At 41.4% G+C, this 17,655-nt stretch overlaps 1 protein-coding gene across 2 annotated transcripts; it reads right to left on the reverse strand.

Annotated features, from left to right (window-relative positions):
- Window positions 1–720: 720 nt before the first annotated feature.
- On the reverse strand, window positions 721–17,431 carry naglu (N-acetylglucosaminidase, alpha). Of its 2 annotated transcripts, none has more exons than XM_024386991.2 (6): window positions 16,911–17,431; window positions 6,197–6,344; window positions 5,838–5,984; window positions 5,655–5,740; window positions 5,223–5,479; window positions 721–4,913 (listed from the first exon to the last, which is right to left on the reverse strand). In XM_024386991.2, exons 1-6 carry the CDS (start codon window positions 17,318–17,320, stop codon window positions 3,706–3,708), a joined length of 2,256 nt encoding a protein of 751 aa, XP_024242759.1. In that variant the 5' UTR covers window positions 17,321–17,431; the 3' UTR covers window positions 721–3,705. The 2 variants fall into 2 exon arrangements, with proteins under 2 accessions (XP_024242759.1, XP_024242760.1); XM_024386992.2 differs by having other exon boundaries at window positions 17,155–17,244.
- Window positions 17,432–17,655: the final 224 nt, after the last annotated feature.

Genomic DNA, 17,655 nt, shown 5'->3' on the forward strand with positions numbered 1-17,655 from the left:
GCATTTATGGTGATATGGCCTAAGGAGAAGTCAGGGCATTCATACTTCTTGCGCGTCGCAGAGCTGTTGTCAAGGAAGTGAGTTTGTGTTTATACAGGATGTACCACCGCCACCGATCGGCAACAAATGTCAATGTGGAGCTATACAGAGCCCTCCGCATTGATACAACATTTGGGAGGCGCATGGCGATGTGGAACAGAGCTTGTTTTTGGCCTCTGGAGGCTCAGCAATTGTGTCGCACCCTCCTACCACATTTTTGGATCAACCATAAATTGGCTTTTAGTGTAGGCCTCTGCAATGGATTAGTTCACCGTCATTGTTTTAGTCGAGCAGTGAACTATCTCGGGCGGTCAAACAATCGGCTATTGGGGTCAGCCCTAATTGATTTAAATTGACTAATTTCCTTATGAACTGTACCTCAATAAAGTCTTTGAAATTGTTGCATGTTGTGTTTATATTTTTGTTCAGGATATCATAACACACTACCATTATTTATTTTTTTACAGCTGAAGCAAGCACACATTTCTTAAATTGACCATTTTTATAGGTCGTTTTATACCATTTTTATAGGTCGTTAAGCCATGCTAAGCCGCTTCCACATGAAACGTCTTAGAATGTCTCAAATGTTTGATTGTAAACAAGATTAGAAGTAATGTATTTTGTAAGTCACAGAGCATAAGGGTGAAAACCAAGAAGGCGGAATCACTTTCCTTAAACGTATTCATAATGGAAAGAAAATAGCCTTTATTCACGTGTGCGCTCAATTCATATGATCCTACATTTCTTGATTCTCTGAACAGCATTGTTAAAATTAACTGAATTCCATCTGGTTATTTGAACAGACATGAATGCCATGGGAGAAATCTAATAAAACCAACTACAATCCACATGCAACCAAGGCTCTCCAGCATATACTCTCTGATTACAACCTCATTGATGCCTGACGAGCACATAATCCTAAATTTAAAAAAAATAGTACACTTTCTCCTCAAACAGGCATATAACATTCTCACAAATCGATTTCATACTATTATCTACACCTGTATTTTATTTAATTAAGAAAATAGAAATTCAACATATGAGCATGTCTGACCACCACGCTTACTACTGCCAACTTCAGAATCTCCTAGAAGAGTCACAAGATGGCGTTTCAACGTTTCTTTACTACAAAATCCTGAATTATTTGATCAATTTGAAATTGAATTAATTCATAATGATCAATAAAATATTTCAGTCGATGACCCCTGGATTCTATGGAATGCCACCAAAGATTTTATTAACAATAAGGCAACTGCATTTGGATCGAATAAATCACAATTAACATTTAGAAAACGGATTTCTTAACTGTGTTAGAGCGTTCTCCACAAACTCTTTAGACCAGGTAGCCATTTTTCCAAAGTCAAGACAGAACTTAACTTATTGATTAGACAGAGAGCATAATTTGCCATCAATAGAGTAATACTCAACCATTATTTACATGGTAATCGTCCCAGTTGTTTACTAGCCAACAAGCTAAGTAGTAACGATCAATTGGCTGATATTAGCAACTACTGAATCTGAAACACGGTAATTACTATCAGAACACAAATTAATTCAAGATTCTCTCGCTTCTATAAAGACCTGTACACCTCTGATTGCTCCTTAACGCATCAAAGATCATAGATGAAGCTGAATTGAGCTCAAGCTATAAAACGTATCTAATCAAAATCAGTCCTAATGCCTCTCAAGGCACCGGTGGAGGACTTATGGAATCCCAATAGTTCCCATTTAAAATATTTGGGAGTAGAAGGCTCCCCTTCTGGCTATTGGGATCAAATCCATATTGCCGTACAAAGAGGGAAAGACGTAGGACTATCCGTGCCAAGCTTTCAATTGTATTTCCAGGCACTAGCATTTCGCCACATCCTAAAATGGTTAAGACATGATTCCTCTGCACACCGGCTGAGTACAGAGAGACATACGGTGTCTGCTATTGCCCTGGAAGAGGTAGTCTTCACTCATACGGTATATCCCTTCAACAATGTAAACTACACTTTGGTCCCATTATTGTTCACACAATTTCTATTTGGCGCAAAATTGAAAAAACAATGTAACTGGGAATCAAAATGGCATGCCCATAGGCCAACATTCCACAATAATGCCTTGCCATCTGGAGGACGGCCTTTTGCGTCACCCCAATAGTCCAAATGTGGAATCCGTACCCCTATCGATATCATGAACAATAATGATTTGAGAACATTCCAAAATTTGACAGATACATTCACATTACAGGGCAATTCCTTTTCTTCGTATATTTACAACTTAGGTCAGTTATGCTGGCCTATGGAGTCCCTTGGGAAACCCAACTACTGAAACTTCCAATGATGGGATTCATAAATAAATGATCTGGGCTCCGAAAGGACTGCTCTCTATAATACACTGAGTATACAAAACATTAAAAACATTGCTCTTTCCATGACAGACTGACCATGTGAAAGAGCAGGTGTTCCTAATGTTTTCTACACTCAGTGTATTAATTAATGGTGCAATTAAGTCATATTAATCTATGCCGGTTATAGTAATTCAGTTTAAGGCCCAGTGCAGTCAAAGTTCAGATTTTCCTGTGTTCTGTATAATTTTTGTATAACGGCTAATGAAAAGAACACTGTAAAAGTGTGAAAAAGAATGTGATCAGTGTTATTTCCCAATAGTTGCTGGTTGAAAAATACAACCCAGGACCTTCTATTCAGCAGGTTTTGTATGGGTTCTGGCTTGCCTCGTGTTTTGGCTCGTCTTATCGAGGCAAAATAAGTTATTAGACCAATAATAAAAATAAGACTTCTGCAAATAACAGTTCGTTTTCAGGTTGCATATCCCTCCCATTAGGCCTCTCTGCTTCCTTCCACAATCCTGACTGTGATTAATGCAACACTCTGGTCCCATTTCCCCGTTCCACACCCAGATAGTCCTAGCAAAATGCTTGCTTGAGAAATAATTGTGCTAAAAAGCTATTTGTTTATTTAAAAAAAAATGTTACTGTAAAACTCCTTAACTTAGTTGTTACCCAGAAATGATTTGATATTGAGCCAAATACAGCTGCACTTGGCCTAGGGTTAGTTCAGTGAAATGCATGCCAAGGCTCAAGCAAGGCTATTTAACAGTGAAATATATATTTAAATATTTGTTTCCTTACCTTGAAAGCAGCCTAATTTCATGCCCAAATCATCTCCCTTTTTTTGTTTAAACCAAGTAATTGGTAAGCAATTAGGCAACACAATCCATTTAAGAGATCAATAGGGCATTATATTTAAAACATGCTAAACGAGGGAGATTGACTTGCATTAGTTTTTGCTCTGAAAATACACATTTTACCATTTGTTGGCAGTGGTAGTTTAACAAAACCGAAGTGGATTGCAGTCACTCCTTGTCCATAGACTGCTTCGAAGGTAAGAAGAAAAATATCAAAATGTCATTTTGCTGAACTCTATTTAATGTCATAGTTCTTTTTCCTTACACATTTAACATATGTTTGGATGTCTCATCTTCAATATGTACATTTGTATGCTGCTCTAGTAATCTCAACAATCCACAATATAATTATTTACAAAATAAAAGGGTATTTTAAGCCTCTGAGTACATTCTACAGAAAAGTGATTGGGGGGAGGGGGGAGAGACATTCTTCTCGCTGTGAAAGGAGATAAGTCTTTCGGCAGATTACAGACAGGCTCACTTTAGTCTCTCCAAAGCCTGTGGATAATACTTGAGGAAGATTCTGCTGACTATGTCGTAGGTGTCACCCTGTGGTTTGGAGGGGTACTTCCGCTTGTTGAAAACAAAGCCCTTCTCCACCTGGAAGACGGCCTGGTTGAAAGCGTCTTGCCTGAAGGGTCGGCCTCTCTCCAGGCACTCCACCAGGGTGTTGACAAACAGGCTCCATCGCTGGGAATAGTAGTCTTCCATCAGGCCACCCCACTCCTTGCTGGCATAGTCCAGAATGTTGCCCTCGGGCCCCCACAGGGTGATCTGGTTCCGGGCGTTCATGTCGTACAGCCGCGCCTCCACCTCATCCAGGGCCAGGGAGCGTGCCTGCTCCAGCCACGTCCCCAGCAGAAAGTGGCCGTCGCTGGACAGCAGGCGCTCCAGCTCAGGGAGGAGGTCGTACACCAGCACGCCCCCCGCCGTCAGGAGTTCCGGAAGCTTCTGGGCCTGGAAGGCATCCCGGATCTCGTGGTAGTAGTCGGTGGTGAGAAGCTGCAGAACCTCTCGGGTGACGTCCACCAGGTCGTATCGAAACGTCTCTTGGGCCATGAGAGGCCAGGCCGCCCGGTACAACAGCCTCCAGGCCTCGTACAGGTCGGCCCGCTGGTACCACACCTCTGTGGTCTTGTGCAGCGAGGGCCGGTGCACCAGTGGACTCTTGTTGTGGTTCTTGTAGTGGGGCACGGTGCAGTTGTAAACGCTACCAAAAAGCAGTCTCCAGGCGGCTGTCAGGTTCTCGTGGGTGCTGCCGTAGCGGCGAACCGCATACAGCGACACCCACTTGGCCAGGTTGACTGGCTCTTTGCGCCACGCCAACTCGCTCATCAGCTCGTACACCACAGGGTTCTGCTCGATGCCCTCCGGTGCCAGCCCGAGCCCAACCAGGGTGGAGTTGGGGAAGGCGAGAGCATCGAAAGGCCCTGAGTTGATGCTCTCTACCGTGCCAAAAAGCCCGCTATTGCCACCAAAGTTGTGAAGCATGCACCATATGAAGGGCTGGCCGTAGAAAGACTTGGTTAAGGAGAAAGCCGGCGTGGACTCTGCAAACAAGTCCAGCACAATCATCCGACCGATGGGCACTCCGTGCAGAAGGGCCTGAATCTGGGCAGGCTTCCAGAATGCTGTGTCAAACACAAAGAGCCAGCCCTGCATCAGCCAAATGGCCCGGGGATCCACTGGAGACAAAAAAAGATTTTAGGGTGAGAGAGAAGAAAGGCAGAGCTCTTGATATGGCTAGGAGTATGGGCAAGGGGTCTGTGTACAACCCCCACAGGTGGCACTATGGCAGGGCACCCTGGGGTTATGAAAGTAGGACGATTACAGTAATTACGACCAAATGTATACTGCCATTTTAACATCCGCTAACTGTTGTGGCCGGAATTCCCAGAAGAAAAACTACTTAACACATTAGAGGGTAACAAAGCTAGTGTCAGCTAATTAACAGACAGCGTTTTTTTTTGCGGCGTTCGGCATGCACGTCTCACCAGAGGTCATGGTGTCGAAGACTGCGCGGCTGACCGAGGACAAGTAGGTGGGGTCCGAGGAGGTCGGCGTCATCTCGTTGAAGGTGTCTGTGTTGTAGATGTGGTCTGTGCCAAATTGCTTGACCAGCTGGGACAGGAACAGGGAGCCGATCGAATGGAAGAGGGGGTCACGGGGGTCCAGGGTATATGCGCAGGAGTAGCTGCAGTTGAAATGGCTCCAGGGTGCCAGTTTGGTCACGTTGGCTTTCGGAAAGAGCCTGGAAAATGGAACAAACAAGGACTGAACAATCCAGGAAAACATTGTTGCCGAGCACATTGATCTTAACTGATTCAAATACCTCCAAATGGCTATTTATTTTGTATTCCAACAACAACAAAAATATAGAACGGAAGACATGGATGGATGAAACGGTTTTGAATAAGCAGTCATACCTGACGATGCCCTGAGGCACAATCCCAGAGAATGCCGGCAGGACAGGCAGCATTCCAAAGGATCTCATTCGGTCTAAAATCTTGAACTGGAGTGCAGAAGAAATATACAACATATATATCATTATTATTCCAAATGCAGGAGGGAACCAATGTGTGTATGGAGACCAATCAAAATGTTTGTACTTGAAGGTAGAGCTGCTTCACATGCCAGGACTGCGGTAGGGGTCCGCCCCACTGGAACAGGTTCCCCATACGGTTCCAGGCTAGGAAGGCGGGGCCAGTGAAGAAGTGGTCAATTTCAGTCTGGTTCAGCCCCAGTGAGAGGAACACCTAATCCATCAAAAACAGCTAGATGTCAGAGTTGTTCTAAAATACAATACAATACAGTTAAGACAAAATGTGTGTTTAAATAGGAAAAAGTTAGCAAAAAATTACTTTGCACTTTTATCTGGCATTACCCCCACCTATTAGTAGGAAATTAGTTGTAATATGCATTCCAGTTTGCTCCACCTCAGCACACACACACTATGGGATCTCATTACCTCTTGCCACAAGGCCTCTTGTCCAGTAAATGCCAAAGGCAGATTGATGCCATTCAGTGCCATCCAGTCGATCTCTCTCTGCCATCGTGGCCAGTCCCACCACAATGTGGAGTAGCTCTGAGTGCATACGTTCTGATAGTACCTGAATCTAGAAACAAGAGAAAGGCATTACCAGGGAGATACACTGGGACGTCAAGAAAACATTGGTGTTTAGTTGCTACACTGGACACAATGTGTCCTCAATCCCATTGAGCACATTTGGGACCTGTTGGATCGGAGGGTGAGGGCCAGGGCCATTCCCCCCAGAAATGTCAGGGAACTTGCAGGTGCCTTGGTGGAAGAGTGGGGTAACATCTCACAGCAAGAACTGGCAAATCTGGTGCAGTCCATGAGGAGGAGATGCACTGCAGTACTTAATGCAGCTGGTGGCCACACCAGATACTTTTGATTTTGACCCCCCCCACCTTTGTTCAGGGACACATTATTCCATTTCTGTTAGTCACATGTCTGCGGAACTTCTTCAGTTTATGTCTCAGTTGTTGAATCTTATGTTCATACAAAAATTTACATGTCAAGTTTGCTGAAAATAAACGCATTTGACAGTGAGATGATGTTTATTTTTTTGCAGTGTTTATATATTTTTGTCTCTACAACAACTGTCAAGTTCAGTCATGGTGTGGTGCTCAGTACCTGGATGTACAAACTACAAGCAAGCACAGGCTGCTGGGTTAACATTTCATTGGTTGCATTACTAAGAAGTCGAGCAGCGTTAACGTAGTGTTTATCTAAACCAATATCTAGCTAGCTTTCATAATATGCTGGCTAAACATTCCGAAGCAATTCAATGTAATTAGCCAGCTGCTATCTGGCAATGTGATTTGTAACTTTGCAAGCAAATGTAAGCTACGCTAAGTTACGTTAGCTACCGGACCATATCTATCTATTAGCTAGCCAACTAACTACTGTAGAGGCTAACTTGACTGGCCTGTGTGTTCGATTAACATCTGCAGTGACATCAACCGATCCCATTAACATCTGTAGTGACAACATCAAGCTCAGCACCAGGAACTAGCGCAAGTCACCTTTGCTAAATCTTTCCTTGACTCTGTGAGGAGCAAATAGTGTATTCAGAAAGTATTCAGACCCCTTGATTTGTTCCACATTTTCTTGCGTTACAGCCTTATTCTAAAATTGATTAAATAAAAAAATATTTATTTTCATTTATTTATTTGTAATAATGGCAATTACAACAATACTGAATGAACACTTATTTTAACTTAATATAATACATCAATGAAATCAATTTAGCCTCAAGTAAATAATGAAACATGTTCAATTTGGTTTAAATAATGCAAAAATAAAGGGATGGAGAAGAAAGTAAAAATGCAATATATGCTCTGTAAGAAAGCTAACGTTTCAGTTCCTTGCTCAGAACATGAGAACATATGAAAGCTGGTGGTTCCTTTTAACATGAGTCTTCAATATTCCCAGGTAAGAAGTTTTAGGTTGTAGTTATTATAGGAATTATAGGACTATTTCCCTCTATACCATTTCTATTTCATTAACCTTTGACTATTAGATGTTCTTATAGGCACTTAGTATTGCCAGTTTACAGTATAGCTTCCGTCCCTCTCTTCGCTCGTCCCTGGGCTCGAACCAGCAACACAACGACAACAGCCACCATCGAAGCAGCGTTACCCATGCAGAGCAAGGGGAATAACTACTAGAAGGCTCAGAGCGAGTGACGTTTGAAATGGCGCTAACTAGCTAGCCATTTCACTTCAGTTACACCAGCCTCATCTCACGAGTTGATAGGCTTTAACAGAGAAGTCATTAACAGAGCAATGCTTGACACACAACGAAGAGCTGCTGGCAAAACGCACAAAAGTGCTGTTTGAATTAATGTTTACGAGCCTGCTTCTGCCTACCACCACTCAGTCAGATACTTAGATGCTTGTATGCTCAGTCAGATTATATGCAACGCAGGACACGCTAGATAATATCTAGTAATATCATCAACCATGTGTAGTTAACTAATGATTATGATTGATTGTTTTTTATAAGATAAGTTTAATGCTAGCTAGCAACTTACCTTGGCTTACTGCATTCGCGTAACAGGCAGTCTCCTCGTGGAGTGCATTGAGAGGCAGGTCGTTATTGGGTTGGACTAGTTAACTGTAAGGTTGCAAGGTTGGGTCCCCCGAGCTGACAAGGTGAAAATCTGTCGTTCTGCCCCTGAACGCGGCAGTTAACCCACCGTCCCTAGGCAGTCATTGAAAATAAGAATGTGTTCTTAACTGACTTGCCTAGTTAAATAAAAGGTATAAAATAAAAAAATACAAAATAATCGTCACGTCGGCGCCCAAAAATACGGACATCCGATTGTTATGAAAACTTGAAATCGGCCCTAATTAAATCGGTCGACCTCCAGTCTGAATACTTATGTATTTCATATATTTAAAAAAAAATTGCTTTGTTTTTGCTTTGTCATTATTGGGTACTGTGTGTAGATTGATGAGGGGGGAAAACTATTTAATTAATTTTAGAATAAGGCTGTAACGTAATAAAATGTGGAAAAGGTGAAGGGGTCTGAATACTTTCCGAATGCACTGTGTACTGCATAAACATGGTGTGTGTCTTGTGGTAATACATGGTGTGTTATAAGTTGGCTACAACTTCTACTGTAGTATCTCTGTCTTGTAGCTGCTTAGTTGATTGTTTATGCAAAGCTTGAAGTCTAAATTGGAGAAAATTAGTACGGAGGAGATGTTGTGGGTGACTGACTGGCGCCTGTTAAGTGTGTGAAGGTTAGTATGCATGATCTATTGACACGAGTGGGGTAGGTGGGTGAATGTCGTACTTTGAATGCGTATTGATGGGGACAAAGTAGTAAAATGTTGCCTAATCACCAACTTGTGTATGTTCTACAGACTAATCCTGCTGCTGACCTTGACACCAGCATTTGTCATACAGATCCTGTAGATTCATTGGATGAAAGCTTTCAGCCGGGAACAAGCTCAAGCTCAAGCTCATCTGATCTCAGCCAAATCATAATTGACTTACACTTCACTGTTAATGTCGTGTCATGGGAAATAACTGCCCCATGCGCTTTACAATCCAACCACTGTTAACATGATGACATTGCTGGGGTTAGCTGATGTGCGACTAATGCACTATGGCTAATTGTAGGGCACAAATGTCCACAGCCCTCACGATAAACAAGGAAAACTCCATTGTAACAACACTCCATTCTTCACGTCCCACTGATTTACACTTTAACAGGGCCCAGCCACAGCACAAATGTCTACAGCCCTCATGGTAAACAAGGAAAACTAAATTGTAACAATGCCCTGTTCTCTCTCTCCCCCCCCCCATATTTCACATGCGGGGTCAAACATAATGTGCAATATTTTTCTTTCCACATTCACCGCGATTGTCTGTCGATTTAATGAACGAGCATTGATCGTGACAAGACTACATACAGTGGCTTGCGAAAGTATTCACACCACTTGGCATATTTCCTATTTTGTTGCCATACAACCTGGAATTAAAATGTATTTTTTGAGGGGTTTGTATCATTTGATTTACACAACATGCCTACCACTTTGAAGATGCAAAATATTTACTACTGTGAAATAAACAAGACAACAGAAAAAACAGAAAACTTGAGCGTGCATAACTATTCACCCCCCTAAAGTCAATACTTTGTAGAGCCACCTTTTGCAGGAATTACAACTGCAAGTATTTTGGGGTACGTCTCTATAAGCTTGGCACATCTAGCCACTGGGATTTGTGCCCATTCTTCAAGGCAAAACTGTTCCAGCTCCTTCAAGTTGGATGGGTTTCGCTGGTGTACAGCAGACTTTAGTCATACCACAGATTCTCAATTGGATTGAGGTCTGGGCTTAGACTAGGCCATTCCAAGACATTTAAAATGTTTCCCCTTAAACCACTCGAGTGTTGCTTTAGCAGTATGCTTAGGGTTATTGTCCTGCTGGAAGGTGAACCACTATCCCAGTCTCAATTCTCTGGAAGTCTGAAACAGGTTTCCCACAAGAATTTCTCTGTATTTAGAGCCATCCATTATTCCTTCAATTCTGACCTGTTTCCCAGTCCCAGATGCTGCCACCACCATGCTTCACTATGGGGATGGTGTTCTCAGGGTGATGGGAGGTGTTGGGTTTGCGCCAGACATAGCGTTTTCCTTGATGGCCAAAAAGCTAAATTTTAGTCTCATCTGACCAGAGTACCTTCTTCCATATGGGGAGTCTTCCACATGCCTTTTGGCAAACACCATACGCGTTTGCTTATTTTTTGCTGAATTTTTTTTCTTTTTTTCTTTAAGCAATTGCTTTTTTCTGGCCACTCTTCCGTAAAGCCCAGCTCTGTGGAGTGTACGGCTTAAAGTGGATGTGGCGGCAGGTAGCCTAGTGGTTAGAGCATTATGCCAGTAACCGAAAGGTTGCTAGATCGAATCCCCGAGCTGACAAGATAAAAAAATGTCATTCTGCGAGCTGACAAGATAAAAATCTGTCATTCTGCCCCTGTTCCTAGGCCAAATTTTTGTAACTGACTTGCCTAGTTAAATTAAAATATTTAAAAAGTGGTCCTATGGACAGATATTCCAATCTCCGCTGTGGAGCTTTGCAGCTCCTTCAGGGTTATCTTTGGTCTCTTTGTTGACTCTCTGATTAATGTCCTCCTTGCCTGGTCTGTGGTTGGCCCACAGGTCAGTACTTCTCCACAACTTCATACCCTGACCTGTTTGGAGAGCTCCTTGGTCTTCATGGTGCCCCTTGCTTAGTGGTGTTGCAGACTGGGGTATTTCAGAACAGGTGTATATATACACACTGAGCTCATGCGGCACAATTGGCCCAGCATTGTCCGGGTTTGGCCGGGGTAGGCAGTCATTGTAAAGAAGAATTTGTCTCAAATGACTTGCCTAGTTAAAAGGTTACACACACCACAATGACCAAAAAGGCATTTTTTGGGGCATTTACACATGTCCCCATTACCAGTAAAACAATCAAAACCTATTTCTTTCACTTACTTCCTGTGCTGTTTCGTGGTTCATTTGTTTCATTTTCAACCAGGATTTCTCATTCTATGGCACGCAGTTTGGGTCTTTGCATGTCAAATAGTGTTATTTGACATGTAAAATAAGCTTGTTGACCAATCAGGACCTGAATATCACTGCACATCATAATTTAAAGTGTTCATACATTTTCTTTGTTGTTATTACACCATCACTCGTATTTCATATCTCACAACGATTCTTCAATACGTATGCTATGATGCTGGTAAAGTTGTCTCGCGCACCTACACTGCTGGTCATTAAAAAAAAACTAGCTAGCTCATGGATGCAAACAATGTTCTTCCCACAAAACAACATAATCTGTTTCAGTAGCTATAGTTAGCTAGCTAACTATATAGTTTGGTGTCATGATCTAAAATAACCCTAATTTATAAGACAGTTCTTATTTGATTAATGGTGGTTGGACCCATCTATGTGAAGCTTGCCACAATAAAGATTAGCCACAATAGTGGACTTTGCGGTTAGCCTTCAAAATAAAAGTATGTAATTGACAGTGATGCAAATGAATGCAAATAGTAGAATTATGCCATAATTGAATATAAAATGCCAGACGAGGATGTTTAATCACACTGTACAGCCTTACCTATGGATTGTGGATCAATGACATGGGGTATCAGCCTACTCAGTGACACCCAGAGGACATTAGCGTCATAGCTCTTATTGCGGGACTCTGAAACAACTGAATTGAGCAACATGTTGTCAACCTATGGTGTATTGAACACTATTCCCGAGGAAAAACAATACTGCGTGGATGTTTGAGTCCGATAACCGAGGAGGACATTGGGAAAAAACATCTTGGGTATTGAGTAGACTGATACCCCATTTCATTGATCCCCAATCCTTATTTAAAGCTGTACAGTGCAATATGAATGGCAATACACACAATAGGTTGACTGGGGAGGTGATTTCACACAGTCAGTCTCGCGATAAGAGCTAATATTTGCATAAACCTTTAACAGTTGTGTTCTGTGGGTGTAACCATGTAGACTAATACCCAATTTCATTGCTTCACATTCCAACCTTGTTTAACATTATCTTGTCTAAATATGGCACAATTCCACCAATTGTAACCTTCTGCATCACTTTCAAAGAGGTACTTTTATTTTGAAAGCAAACTGCAAATTCCACTATTGTGCCTAAAATCCTTATTGTGGCTAGCTTCACAACACATAACCCGGCGAACCTCACTAGCCAGATGAAGCTAGCTGGCTGCTTATAACGTTAAACTTTGGGCAACAGGGTTAAGTAGCTGGCTAGCTATTTATTTTCATGAGCTGAAGTTCAATTTCAATAGGCGAACAAGTGGCTACCTAGCTAATACTTCCTCACAAGGATTCCTAAATCATTGCTAAGAATAATGAAAATGACTGCAATTTCTACTGGTCATCGTTTTCAGGCTGGTTGTATTGGTGCTAGCTAGGTACCAAGCTAAAGCTAACTACCCCAGAAGTTGCAGTTGAAAAAATAATGCTTTATTACCAACATGGTATTCTAAACACATCATTCGTGGCCTGTGTTTGCAGACTTTTTTTGTACAGCTTTGACAGCGCTACTGATAGTAGTGGTGGCGCTTGGCTTGCACGTGCAAATTCAGAACACACAACATTCTATAATAGAACTGTTTTTTGACTCGTCAAATAGTGTTATTTGACATGCATCTTTTTTGACACGCAAAGCCCCAAAACGGCGTTCCATAGTATGCCGTGAAGCTAATAGCAGTGACGCTATTACTGTGTAACTCTGGTAGGGCAACATGTGTACCGGTGCTCGAACAGTCGGTGAAAGCCAACATCACAACAAAGAACGGTTGATTGTCAAGGGCAATAAATGCCATTATCTTGGCGTTAATGGATTTCACCTTCGAGTTATCTTGCTGAAATTCTTACTCTTTCAAATGACTGCTCGACTTGTTGACTGCTCGATCCACACAGCAGACATTGTGGGCTAGGTTAGGAATGCTGTTTTGCATACAATTGTATCTTACGTCATTACGTCATGTAGGTATGCACATCAGCTTTGACATCAGTTTTGCACAATCAACGTTAAACTAGACATCGGGCCGATACCGATGTCACCATTTTTAGCTAATAACATATGATTCCAATATATCGTGCATCCCTAATAAGAAGTAATCGGGTAGGCCTATTTTACGACGTTTTCACGGATCAGAGAATGACACCTCACCCCCTTTCACGCTAAGTGGTTATCGAAAGAGAGCTGCAAATATTTTTTTAATAGGCTACGTTGAGGAACTATTGTCATTCACAATGGGTGTAAAAACAGAATTTGTTTACTTGCTGTCTGAGGTCAATAAAAAATTATTTTGAGAAGTAAGCAGTGGTGAGTTAAGACAATCAGAAATTCTATCAGATCACCAAATGGGCACATTTATAGGCCTACATTTGCACGCAGGCCAGGTAGCCCAGGTCTACTTTTATGGATAAATCAGGTGCATGTCCTTACTCAACATTGACAGGAGCGCTACAAACAAACAATAATGAAAAAAAATTGACAACTCCTAAACAATAATGAAAAAATTGACAACTCCTAAACAATAATGAAAAAAAATTGACAACTCCTAAACAATAATGAAAAAATTGACAACTCCTAAATGGAATGAAATAAACCAAAACTTGTTCCTCACAAGTGTAGCTTAGGTTGTGCAGTCCGCAAACAACGTGTCCACTTCGACAATGAGAATGGTAAAAGACTAATAAGAATATATTGAATGCATTAAAAGAAATTACCGTAACCAAACAAACATTGTACATTAGAAATGGGAAATAACAGTAAATGTGATACTTGTGTGCCATCCCCGTGGCCTCCACAATCGATTAGACCACTGAGACAGGCGTGAATCAGACCAGTGTCTCATATCATAAAAATCTATATATTTTAGACTGCTTGACTAAAAAAAAAAGATCTTAGTCAACCAACAGCCTATCGACCGAACAATACTGAGACTGAGTATCTCAGATGCTTTCTCCAGTGAGATCCTGTACATTCAGCCTCTTGCGAATTGAAGGAAAATTAGGAAACAGACTAAAGACAAATTATTTTATTCATAGTCAATTTTGGGGGGGTATACATGGCTTCCCTTGGCATCCATGAATGAATACAAGCCACTGCTCTCCGTACAGGAGGAGCATGTCCCCATGCTTCGCAATAGCAAGTCCCTCATGTACGTGCCTTTCTGATGGCCTCATTCCAGCCATATCCCACTTATGACTCAAATGTAGCGAACGGCTACATTACATTGCTTCTTCCGGGTCTCGAACCCGGGTCTCCCAAGCCATTGGCACAAGAATGTACTATTAAAACCTCTTGCATTCGTGAGAATCGGCCTAGGGCTAAATTGAAATGTTTCTTACAGAAGAAATCTGGAAAACATATGCATAACCAGGTAGCAACGAAAAGGGAATAGTTTGGAGAGTATGGGAACATTAAACTAAAAAGGTGAGGACACAACAGTTCACCCGACGAGACTGAATCCAAACATTACACTGTTCATTTTACATTTACTATACTTTGCGGTTCCTTATGTTTCCAAAAACTGTACCGCAAGCAATGTGTGCTCACCTTCTGACTGAGCGTCTGGGCTCTTAACAAAAGTCCCCCGGGAAGAAGATATCGTCATCAATAGGCACTAAAGATAGTTAGCATCTATGAATAAGGTAACTTGCTCACTGCTCCAAAAAAGATCTCACTAGGAGGTCGTAACAAGCCAAAGGCGCTAAAGGCTGTATGTATGCCCTTGCATAGCATTCTCATATTTGTGGTGGAACTAGATTTCCACATCTGAGCAGCTTTTTCAAGCTTCTAAACATAAACGTAAATCCCAGACACTCCATTTAGTATGTATGTCATGTAATCAATTTGTGGATGTCCCATCACCAATTTCATATGATATGTTGCAATTTACCATTCATATTATGTTACGAATTTTCTAAGCATACAATGTGTTATGATTTTGCAATACGTACAATATGTTGAAACAAACGTAGGAAATGATACGAATTCTAGCTAGGTGGATAACATCAGCTAGCTGGCTAATGTTAGTTAGGGGTTAGGGTTATGTTTAGGAGTTAGGTTAAAGCATTAAGTTTGTGGCTAGGGTTAGCCAGAGGTGTGGACTCGAGTCACATGACTTGGACTCCAGTCAGACTCGAGTCACAAATATAATGACTTGCAACTTGACTGACTTAACATCAATGACTCGTGACTTGACTTGGACTTGAGCCTTATGACTCGACATGACTTGATACCCTCCCCAAGCCAAAATATTAAAAATGATGCTATTAAAAAAAAAAGTGTTCAGCGCATCAACTCTTCATTTAATGGATTACAGTTTGAATAGGACAGCAGCTAATCAAATTGTGCCAGCTGAGAAAAAGTTGTGCGGGTGAATTCAGATGGAGCCCTTGGAAAGATGATACCCAAAGTTATTATTTTTGGATATAAAGACGACGTTGTATCAACAAAAAATGGATTGCAACTTGCAAAACATACAGGAAGAAAATTACAGATGGAGGCGCAACAATTTCCAACTTTGTTCGACATTTGAAGCTGCACAAAGAACGGTAAGTCGTGGCTAATATAGCCAACAGCTATACATTTTATTACTTTACTAGTGTTTCATGTAGGCTAACGTAACATTAAATCAATGAGCCTCCACATAGTCAGTCAGTGCGGGAACGTGATCATTGCACCCAAGATTGAGCTACAACTGGCTAGGCAGTTGGTAGCCTAAATCCTGCCTGATGTTACTATTGTTCCTAAAACCATTGACATATGTTAGCATACTGTAACCACACAGAGTGTGTGTGTGTGTATTAAGGTTGGGCGATTGTGTACAAGCCTACTTCACCCGATTGCGCCCCATAGCGATCCTTGATAGTCGATTACTATTGGGGGAGTGTGTCTTTCTCATGGCTACCTATGTATTTCCATGGAAATATCATGTTTATTTGGAAAGTAATAAATATCTAGATATTTTTAAAAGCATTGATTATTTGTATGAATGTAATATACTAATTATTACTCTTGTTAAAATATGAAATGGTATTTAATTTGGTGAAGAGCACATTATGACTTGTTTAGGACTCGAAACTCAAAGTTTTGGACTTGACTCGGACTTGCCTGTCTTGACTTGGGATTTTAGTGCTAAGACTTGAGACTTACTTGTGATTTGTAAAACAATGACTTGGTCCCACCTCTGGGGTTAGCTAAAATTGTTAAGGTTAGGGGAAGGATTATCTAACATGCTATGTAGTTGCAAAGTAGCTAAAAAGTCATAAGTAGTTCAAGTTACTAATTAACAAAAAATATCTGTGAAGAGTTTCAAACTTGCAACCTTTGGGTTAGTAAACATAACCTTAAATAACCATCTCGCTTATGTAACCATACCAATCATAACAGATCATACTCTGATTCAGAAGGGTTGGGTTAAATGCGGAAGACACATTTCAGTCGAAGACATTCAGTTGTACAACTGACTAGGTATCCCTAATTTGAGTGTCTCGTGTTTACTATGTTACGTCTAGTCTATGAGCCCAGGTTGCCCTATCACATCCTGTGAGGACAGTAGTACTATCTCCGCATAAAGTTTCGTTCACTTACCTGTGTTGGGTGCTGATGCGCAGTACGCCTGTGAGTTGCGGCAAAGGGCGAGGAATGTTAAGTTGATTACCTGACCACGATACGTGACAATTGCAGAAGTATTTTAAGTAGTTGTAAATCCCAGAGGCGACTGCCACCCCAGTGCTGCCTGTGGCTATGATTTTATTGTTTTTCGCCGACCGGAGCTCACACACTTCCAAATTATCATTGGATAAAGTTCTGTTAACGGACACTATGAACTCACGAGATCTATTTCCAAGTAGACGTCTCAGAAGTTCCACTACAGCTCTTCCCTGAGTCTTGTCGTTGGCTTGCGGTTTTAAATGTGCGAGAGTCTGAAACTCGCAATGTGCTGATAAAATAGAGACTACTACAAGTAAAGCAATGCTATAAATACATTTAAATCTCATTTTGATCACAATCAACTTAAGCGAAAGAGTCGTATGCGTCCGTGTAATAAAATACGAGTTTGGTCAATTTTCAGGCAATCAGGAAGTTTTCGTTTTGAGAAATGCTCTGTGCCAATCAGAGTGTGATTTGTTTGGAGTCAATCAAAGTATTAAACCAATCACAGTCGAGAGGTTGGTAAGTAAATGGTAAAATCGTGGGGGAAAAAATAGTCACCCGATAAAGTCTGAGGAAGTTTTATTTTAGATTAGATGTATTTGGGTATAGAAAGGCACAGGGAATTTCCTCAGCAAAACGCCACAAATTATGCTATTTGCGTTTTCAAGGCTGGACCTAC

The sequence above is a fragment of the Oncorhynchus tshawytscha genome, linkage group LG24 (assembly GCF_018296145.1).
Source record: "Oncorhynchus tshawytscha isolate Ot180627B linkage group LG24, Otsh_v2.0, whole genome shotgun sequence".
NCBI classification, from domain to species: Eukaryota; Metazoa; Chordata; class Actinopteri; order Salmoniformes; family Salmonidae; genus Oncorhynchus; species Oncorhynchus tshawytscha.

Coding starts and splice junctions, on each gene's coding strand:
- naglu (XM_024386991.2), bottom strand. CDS start 17,320: ATGAGATTTAAATGTATTTATAGCATTGCTTTACTTGTAGTAGTCTCT. Junction 6,345..16,910: donor CGCATCAGCACCCAACACAG/GTAAGTGAACGA, acceptor TCTTGTTTCTAG/ATTCAGGTACTATCAGAACG. Junction 5,741..5,837: donor TGAAGCAGCTCTACCTTCAA/GTACAAACATTT, acceptor TCTGCACTCCAG/TTCAAGATTTTAGACCGAAT.